The sequence below is a fragment of the Clupea harengus genome, chromosome 6, assembly GCF_900700415.2.
Source record: "Clupea harengus chromosome 6, Ch_v2.0.2, whole genome shotgun sequence".
Taxonomy (NCBI): Eukaryota; Metazoa; Chordata; class Actinopteri; order Clupeiformes; family Clupeidae; genus Clupea; species Clupea harengus.
Window position 1 is genome coordinate 8,877,796 of NC_045157.1, and position 10,000 is coordinate 8,887,795.

Consider the following 10,000-nt stretch of genomic DNA (forward strand, 5'->3'; position numbering starts at 1 on the left):
AGTATGTAGGATAGATTTGTAAATTATTTTTTGGAAAATGTGCTGAGAAGCTAAATAATGTTTACCTTACATAAAAATCAAATATTGATGGAATACATTTTTTTATCAAAGCAGATTGTAGGGTTTTCCAATACAACTCAGATTGTAGGGTTTTCCAACGGAGATGATTCTGAAGATTTATTTTTAACAAAGACATTAACAAACATGAAATATCCCCCTAATGTTATCCAAAACTGGTATCCCAGACTGACACTCCGTGTGTGTGTGTGTGTGTGTGTGTCATCAATGAGAAGGGTGTTCCTGTCTCTCAGCACATAGTTTGTCCAGTACAGTTTATTTACCCGGTCTTGTTGTCACTGAACGATGGCAACCTTTGGAAACCAGAAATCTGCAGTTGTTTTATGGCTGATGTGATGAGCACTTGTCTGTATTAGCGTTGTCACGAACACTTAACAAATGGCATTTATAGTATTATCCTCCAGCAAGATACTAATGGAAACAACATGGTGACATCACTGCATTGATTATACACGTATAGCGTTTTCTTTCTAGAGGTTAATTTTGACAATGAACTGGGCTACGTTCTTGCAGCCAAATTGAAAGCTAGATCAACGTCTTAAACGAGAATAGCTACATGCAATAGGGCTAACCTATCTTTAAAAAAGGGCCTTCTGCAACGATAAACACGACCTGTACTGATGGAAGATCAAATGCATCACTTGCAGATTATGGCAGTTAACATTACTAGCGTGAAAAGTGCGGTTTAGTTACGTTAACCACACTGCATTATGATCATTGTACTACGCATAGTCAAAATTATGTGATGGGGAAAATCGCTTGTCGCTAAACTAGGCTAAGGCTACTCGTGTTAGGCTGTATATGGGTGACCTTGTGGGTCTTCATGTTTTTAATCACATTTGCTAACCTGTCGTTCTTTGAACTCTCTGAAAAGTTCGGGGTGTCTGTCTGAGAGGTCCTTAGCCATATTTTACGAGTTACCTCCCTTTGCCTGAGTGGCTTTGAAGCATGTTTTACAGACGGGTCTCTGTGTGTCGATGGGCTTTCCCTCACAGTCTGCTTCCTATCCGAAGTAATTCCAGATCTCACTTATTTTTTTTAAAACAAGCCGAGGACGGTCGGCCAGAGCTCCTGCACATGAGGCCATGTCTCCCCTGAGATGAGTGAAGGCTGTCTGTTGCATGGGTAAGAATTGGGCAGCCCCGCCCTTGCAGTCAATGCGTGCAGGCAGCCTGACAGGGAGCGGAACAGTGAGTGCGCTCTGATTGCGTGCTATTTTAATGAAGTAACTATACTTATACCTTTCAAAACTTGTCTAGTATCGGTACAGCGTGTAACATTAGTCTACATGTTTTGTATACTGTATTGCAATACATTTTTTTTAAATAAAATAAAAAAAACCTTTGAAAGCCAGACTTTTTCGCGGACCCCCAGGCAAGGCGTTGCGGACCCCAAGGGGTCCGCGGACCCCAGTTTGAGAACCGCTGCCTTAAAGGACACATCTTTAGCCTCCCCTGTTCCTTAAAGGACACATCCTTACCCTTCCCTGTTCCTTAAAGGACACATCCTTATCCTCCACTCATGTTTGTTCCATCGGAGGGAACAGGAATGCCTCTGCTCCTTCAGTAATGTCTGTTTTCCCATGGCGGCTTGTGCAGCTCTGGCTTAATTCCTCCTCTAATTGGTCTAGAAGTGATGATGTCACTGTGCCAAACACAGATGGCCGACTCTCAGGCCAACTCTGGATTTTCTACAGATTTGCAACTATATCCAGACGCCTTAATTCAAACAAACAGATAGTTCCCAAAATGCCTCTATTTTCTCACAGCCTTTTGTTTTCAGAGTAAAGAACCCATGAACCAAATGTGGTCATGAGTATCTGAAGCAGTAGTGAAACACTTAATACATTATCCTATTGACTCATTATCCTATTGACTTCACTTCTTCGTCACACGTTATGCTGCCATATCCTCGTAAAAAAAAGAGTCTGGAGAGTCAGTCATCAGTCATTTGATAGTTTCAAGTTACCTATCAGTAATATTCATACAGATCGAAATGTCTGGTGCTATGAAAACTTCTTAGTGCATAAATCCAATTTTATAACAATTATGTCACATCAAATCTTATGAACTGTCAAGGTAATCACAAAATTGTATAATTTACCTTCATGATGACTAATGATATGATTATGGTATCTGTAATAACACGTTTATAACATGTTTATGTCTGTTGTTCACAGATATTACCCACTGCTGTCAGTTTTTAATAGACACAGACATTACCTACTGACTTCAGTTGCTTAGTATTACATTAGTATGGCTATGATTGCAGGTCTTCCACTGGAGATATTTAATATTGTTGCTGAGTAACAAATAACAAAACATTTGAAATGCAGTTTGTAAAATGAATGTAAATTTAAATGAAGGGGTTTTGAGTGCTTATTTTGTAAGGCAACGAATGCTCCATTTATTTAGTTTGTGTTTTGAGTAGAGTTCGGATAGAAATAGTTTCACCGCTTGATTACTTTATAGGTGAAACTACACCCATAACAGTTGACACTGGAAATGATCTGGCTGGCCAGAGACAGATGCATTACAATCAGTTGCGATATGAAAAGTATTGGCCTGACAATGAGCTGGGATTAGACCACTGTTATTAATTACAGGTTCTTTTCATTAATCTGGTGATGTAGTTGACGACCCCTAAAACAATTCAGGAAAGCTTACATTTGAAAAGGCCTTTGAGGGTGTTTACATTTGTTTACTTGCTTTGTGTGTTTTTTTGGTTATTTATTTGTGTCATATTCCTGCCAGGTCCTGCATGAGCAGACTCGTCTCCCGGGGAGTGAGCTGAGACTGGTGTACCTGAGCTCACGGGCGTCTGGCTACAAGCCGGTGCTGAAGGTGACCTTGACCCAGGCAGCCGTGCCCTTCGGCCTCTCCAAGGTGCACATGATCCTGTCTGTGGAGGGGAGAATGCTCCAGAAGTGGTTTCCTGCCTCGCCCAACCTCTCCTACACGCTTCTGTGGGATAAGACTGACGCCTACGGCCAGAGGGTGTATGGCTTAGGCAGCGCTGTAGGTGAGTGTGTGTAGATCTGTATTCTCCTGCTTTATAAGGTCTGCATACTGTAAGTACACTGGATCTGTGTGTTTGGGGGAACAGTGTACAGTAGGTGTGTGATATGTAAAGGAGACATTTTAAAGTACAATTATTTGTTCATTAAATCTGTGAAGTGACTCTGGTGGCCCTTTTGTCCCCATTGTTGAAAAAGTGCTTGTTGAATGTCATTGAACTGAACTGAACTGGCCTGAATAGAATGGTATTGAATTTGAATTGAATCGAATCGAACTGAGGTGGATTGATCTGGATTGATTTTGAAATGGATTGCATTGCACTTAATGGCAAACAGCAGCTGCAAGGATCAAAAACTGGCCTGCTGACTGCATGACACAGCCCATTGGTACAAGCATAGCCTTTTCTCTGGAAAGCATTCCTTCCGCTCGCTGCCAACCAGCAGTCTGTGGCATCAGGAGATTTGGACAGAAATCTTGGCTGGTGTGCCAAGCTGTTTGAAGATGAAAGGATTTGGAAGGGTAGGAAATAAAAGAACAACAAACAAACACACACACCCACACACACACACACACACACACACACACACACACACCCACACACACACACACACACACACACACACACACATACACACACACACACACAAACACAGCAGCTGTGAGCTTTTGAGAAGGATTTGTTTTTCTCTAATTATAACTACACATCTATCGAGGGGTATGCAGAAGTCAACACAGTGGGAAGGGGGCATGTTGTGTATATTGTCATTGCTTGTGTTGGTCAATCATTTATCTGTTGTTACTGTTGGAAGCTTCTTTGTTAGCCTATACAGTTTTAATTCAAGACTGCTCTACTAGCATGGCTTTACACACAATAGCCAAACAGCAGAATGATCAATTATAGCCCCTATAACCGCAAAGTAAGGATGATAAACACCAAAACAACTTCAACGGTAGCAGTAGAGAGAAAAGAGGAACATGTTAAGTAATGTGGAAAATAATAGATAACACAAACACACACATGGGAGATTTTGTCTCAATGTCTCTCAGCGTCAGGCTGCAATATAGGCTTCCTGGTTAGCGAGAGGTGCATCCTGCCCTTCTCACAGTACCAGACTCTATTTTAGTAAGATCTTATCACTTATTTTAATATATACCTGTTTGTAAGAAGGCTATGTGTGAGATTTGTTCAAATCTTGAGCTCTTTTCGATCAAGTATCACTAGTCTAGTCTATTATTTTTCACCACTGACTGAAATCATTAACCATTCCTTATTTAACAACTTCACAATTGAATTGAACTGTATCGGGTGCTTCCTCCTACGGTTACCTGCTCTCTCCATCCTCAGTCAGGACTGAATCACAGTCTGATCAATTCTCTGACTAAGCTGTCTACTTAAAGATGTTTAGACAGCTCGCATTTAAAACGCACACATTTTTACTACCACGACGGCATCTCTTGTTCTACCAAGCCAAGGCTGAACTCGCAGAGAAACAGACTGTCAAACAGACATTCTGTTTGAACGAAGCTCAAAAGAGAAAACAAAGAAAATAAGATGTTTCCCTCAATAGATGTTTCTTTTTGTTGTGTGTAAATGTTCTTGTAAAGCGCTGGGGTAAGACCAGTATCATAATCAAGCCAACAAGAGACAAGACCCATCACTAACTGTTAGGTAGACTGAATAAAATGTTCGACTTCATATTTCTTTTATACAATGACATACAGCAGTTAACTCTCGGTTAACTGCTACTCTTTTTAAATATATACATATTTTTTTCCAAGATAAATGAATGACAAAGAAGTCTCCTGTTATTATGTAACTCAGCCTGATTGGTTCTGCACCCCTGTCTGTGAAGTGCCCCTATGGACTCACACCGCCTTTTTCTGCCACTGATTATAACTCTAAAAGTGATGTCTTTAGACAAAACCTTCTCTCAAGTGCACACTGGTTAAATATAAGCTCTGTTAACATGTGCCTGATTAAAGATTACTGTCTATTCAAATCAGTTTGAAAACCAACACTAACATTTACTTTCATCACAATCCAGGAGATTGATGCTTTTATTGCATATCTTCAGTGGGTTAATGCTGTATATCTCTGATTATGTTGTTGTCTTGCATATTCGGCATAAAAGTATAAATAAATAAATAACTGGGCGCAGCTCTTCAAGCTGCTGGGTTTGAAGGTCATCCCACACCTGGCGGTTGCCATGGTGAAATGTCTCGTTAATTGACTGGTTTCCTGCGAGAGGGAGAGCTTTTCACTGCTGCATAATGATAAAGTTCCATTTTATTTATTTTAGATAAGTATGCTGAAGTTTTTAAAGTGTAGTCAATAATTTATCCTACTCTTTTCCTGTTCTTTGATGTGATTTATTTTTTTATGGAAATGTTATCAAGTGCAGATGTGATCAATTCTCAACTCTGAGACAGAAACTTGGACTCCGAGAGCTCCAGGCAGCTTATACAGTCATCTACACAGGAGCCTGGAGTCCTTTCTTCACAAGGTTTCTGTACCCTGTGTGCATTTAAATACATAAATATGTGATATCCTCTGTGAACATGATGGGTTTTTTTTCTGAGCTATTCTTTCATTCTGCAGTGTCTGGTGGTTTAAATTATGACTCTTTTTTTCAGTGTGAGAATAAACAATCGCCTAGAATTCTGCTTTTTCATTCTACTTCATCTGTCAGTCTTGAGAAGGCCTCTGGTTTGAATGTGATGACTAATCATTATAATTAGTTGTGTTTGTTTGGGTTTTGAGTGTGACAATCCCTAGTATTTGTTTTGCTGTTTTCACCTTAACTGTCAGGTTGTGTAAGTGTGAGTCTTATCTGAGTGTGATGATCACTAGTAAGCATGTTGTGTGTTGTGTTTGGTTGTGCAGTGTCATCACTAGTAAGTGTGTTGTGTGTTGTGTTTGGTTCTGCAGTGTCAGTGGGCTTTGAGTACGAGGCGTGTCTGGGTGTGATTCTGTGGGAGAAGAGAAGTATCGCTCTGCAGGGGTACCAGCTGGACTCCTCCAGCATGGGGCTCTGGACGTTGGACAAACATCACGCTCTGGACGTAAGCAACGGTAAGATCAGGAGCGCCTTTCAAAACACTTAGTCCAACTCTACACACAGGTATGAGGAGGTATGGTGATATTAATCTCCCCCCTGGAAATTGGGTTTACAATCTTTCGGAGTTGCATAAAACCTTACAGCCGTGGATTGGGCTGTGCGTAAAATAAGCATGAATCGCACATTCCAGCAATTGTATTTTGGAGTGCAATTGTACCCCTCAGATCTATCAGACATCAGGTAGTGCACAGAAGGACAGAAAGGCAACTGGATGTTCTCCATCAGACTGAGCGATCACAACGCACAACTGACTGAACATCAGGGCTTAATTGGAGCCGGATCCATAAAATAATATAATATACGTATATATATATATATATATATATATATTTCAGTGATAGCGGTGTGCGAGTGATGAACGTTTGTTCGATTAATAGTTTGTAGGCCGTTCATTTGACTGCCCCTCCGGATGAAATGAAAGAATCGCACATTTAAACAGATTGAAGCACCTTTGAGAACCATTTCGACTGCAAACAGTATGTGGGAGTAGCCTATGTTGTAAACCAATTCCAAATCCTTCCTTCCATTCTCCAGTTTTCAATTTTTTCAAACCTGTAGGTTAGTTGCACCCTAAGCAGACCACAGTGGTTTCGGCAGATAAACAGGGTGGCGGTGATACTTCGGTTTCTTAGCCTGATTGCCTTTCATGGTTGTAAATAGAATTTACCGCCCTGCTGCCATTTCCACATATGTAGCAATCTACAGACAGAAGGGAAACAACCTCCCCCCTCTCTCATCCTCCCTCCACCTACCCCTCTCTCTCCCTTCCTTCTCCCTCCATCTCTCCCTTCCTTCACCCCCCCTCCTCCCTCCTCTCCCTCACTATCACACCCTCTGTCTGGCCCTGTCCTATGATCATCTTCCCTGGTGTGATACACTGTGCTGTCTGGACAAGTGTAACCAGAACAGGATTAAGATGGAGAAAGCTGCTTAAAGGACGTCTATATACACTCGTGGTAATGTATCTATGATGCTTTTCCAAGAGGAAGAGTCACTTTTGACCCCAGAACCCTTGCTCATTGGCGTTCTGCCTCTTCTGACATCAGAGAGAGAGAGCGAGAGTCAACAGCTGCTGAAATGTGTTTCCACTGTTTATTTCCCGAGCAGTGTTCAAGCTGCCTTTTTCATTAAACATTGAACGCGGAGCGTTGTTTATCTGAACCAAATCTGTCAAGAATTTCCCACAAAAAGATCACACAAGGAAAAGTGAGAATGAAAACGTGTAACGTCATCTCTGTTTTTTTTGTTTTCTCTTTCGCACCTCGCCTCTCATTGAAGCACTCCCCTACACACACACACACACACCTGACGAGACAGAAAGAAAAAAACGTCTTTCCGCCAAAGTTCTCCCCTCAGCAGCGCGCCTTTGAGAGCTCCGTTCTGACGGCAGTGTTTGACGTGTGTTTCCAGCGTGTGTTTCATAAATCCCCCCTGCTGTGTGTGTGTGTGTGTGTGTGTGTGTGTGTATATGTGTGTGTGTGTGTGTGTGTGTGTGTGTGTGTATTTCCAGCATGTGTTTCATAACTCCCCCCTGCTGTGAGGAGCCCCAGTATGTAGCCTAGATATGTTGGGCTAATCTCTGCCTTTCACATTCTCGCTGTAGACTCGTTTGTCAGTGTGTTAAAAAGTTTATCTGGCATGTGTGCAGAGCATGCACTGATGCTCCTTTCCTATGGCGTGTGTGTGTGCGTGTGTGTGTGTGTGTGTGTGTGTGTGTGCGTGTGTGCGTGTGTGTGTGTGCGTGTGTGTGTGTGTATGTGTGTGTATTTGTGTTGTCTGCCCCCCAGTGCAATAGCATCATTTCATGGTGGGATTAGGAGAACACAAATAGAAGAGGTTACATCACTGCTCTCGGCGTCAGCAGGCTCTGTTAAGTAAAAGTATGTTTGTCACAGATCTTAGTGCAGGTGGACACCTCAAGAACCGCATTCTCCTGTCTCAGTGTTCTGTCTTTCATGACATTGCTACAAATCCTCATGTTCATATGCGTATGTATACACATAAAGGGGGGGGGGGGGGGGGTTACCTCACTCACTGTCTGTCTCTTGCTCTGTTGCTCTGTCTGTGTTTAATTCTCTCACTCTTACTTTGTCTCTTCCTCTCTCTCTCTCACTCTCTCTTTCGCTCTGCACTGTCAGCAGTTTGTGTGAAATCCACACTTTTGTGCAGTGATTTGTATAGGGGTACAGGGGTTGCTCTTAGGGTTCAGGGGTTTGCTCTTAGGGTACAGGGGTTGCTCTTAGGGTTCAGGCCACTATAAAGAGACTTGGGACAATGTCAATTTTTAATGGCGCTATATAAACAAATATTATTGATTTGATATTGATATTATTTGACCAATTTGGTTACTTTTTATTCCAATATCTTCATATGAATTTGAAAAAACAAAACAAGCCTTCACACTTAAGAACACAAGAAAAGCTGCAAAAAAGAGTTAGATAGTACCTTTTCAAAGTGCCTGAATCAAAAAAACATCCAGCTATAGAATGAAATGGCTTACTACATTAAGATGCTTTCAGATGTACAAATAATAAAAACAAATACATAGCTTGTTTTGATTTGTAACTTAATCATAGGATAACAGTGCTTTTGTAATAGAATATCTCCAAATGTTTCAATGGATGGTACAGCACACATTTTTCAGTTGTCACTTAAAGTAGATTATTGTTGCATGTAAAGTTCCTGTAGCTCTGTTGGTAAGGCAGGGGGACTTTAACATCAAGAGCATGGGCTCAACGCCCAGGAGATATACTGTATATGATGATGAAAATGTGTGTTGTGGATAAAGCATCTCGGCTGGGGTGTATATAATTATTCCAGTATTACTTCTTACACCATTCCACAAATACAACTAGATCATCAAACCGATTTTGACCGATATTGTGACAGGAAATATTTGTTTACTTAACAGGGCTGTGTTAAGAAAACCGGTCTGATGTGCTCCAGTGCCAATCACAAATTGGACAGAATGGATACAACCACAGTATGAGCGATACTTAAGTCTGATGGTGTTTATTTATTTAAATGTGCCAGAAAATGTGAAATCACTGTGAGCTGAAAAAAAACACCCCCCAAAAACGTGTGATCTGCTTTGCTGTGGGGCTAGGATGGCCAACTCCAAAGCCGTTCTGCAAAGTGACAGGGCTCAAGACTCGTTTGTCCTTATGTTAATTCCTCAGAATGCATCGTCTTTTTACTTCACTGCCCTCCAAGTGTATATCCTGACACATATAGACAGCCAGCCTAACTCCTTTCATGAAAGACGCAAAGTCAGGATGTAGCCTCCAAGCTCCAGGTTTATTGATAAAAAAAGTGACAGGGCTCAAGACTCATTTGAGGCACATGTTGAACAGGATCAACAGAATCCAGACCTAGAAAATGAGCTGCGTTGTAAACCCAAACACTGTGATTGATGACCTGTGCACAATACATGACCCTGAGGTGGGTGCACTGAGTAAGGCCCACTGGGAGCACTGACAAAGACCCACTGGGAGGTCTAATGGTTGGAGGCCCAATCATTTCAACCTTTCTGTATCATTATATGGGAGTCTTATTGGGACTTTGATCACTCTGAAACAACATTACAATAATCGACTGGCATTTTCACAGGAAATGTTTAACAGTGTGTGTCTTTCCTGTGTTTCTTTCTTTCTCTCTGTTTCCCGCTCTCTCTCTCTCTCGCTCTCTTCTCCTCTCTCTCTCTCTCTGAAATGACTCTCACCTTAGAGATCAATGCCTCCTCTACAATCCAGCGTTTGATTGTCTCGGCTGCGGATGAAAAAGCAT

General features: G+C 41.6%; 1 protein-coding gene across 2 annotated transcripts in view; it reads left to right on the forward strand.

Annotated features, from left to right (window-relative positions):
* si:dkey-237h12.3 (teneurin-3) overlaps positions 1-10,000 on the forward strand; it is a 145,254-nt gene that overhangs the window by 114,160 nt on the left and 21,094 nt on the right. For both annotated transcript variants that reach the window (XM_031568922.1, XM_031568923.1), the window contains exons 19-20: positions 2,832-3,099; positions 6,025-6,168. In XM_031568922.1, the coding sequence (XP_031424782.1) occupies positions 2,832-3,099; positions 6,025-6,168 (412 nt within the window). The remainder of the gene's footprint in view (positions 1-2,831; positions 3,100-6,024; positions 6,169-10,000) is intronic.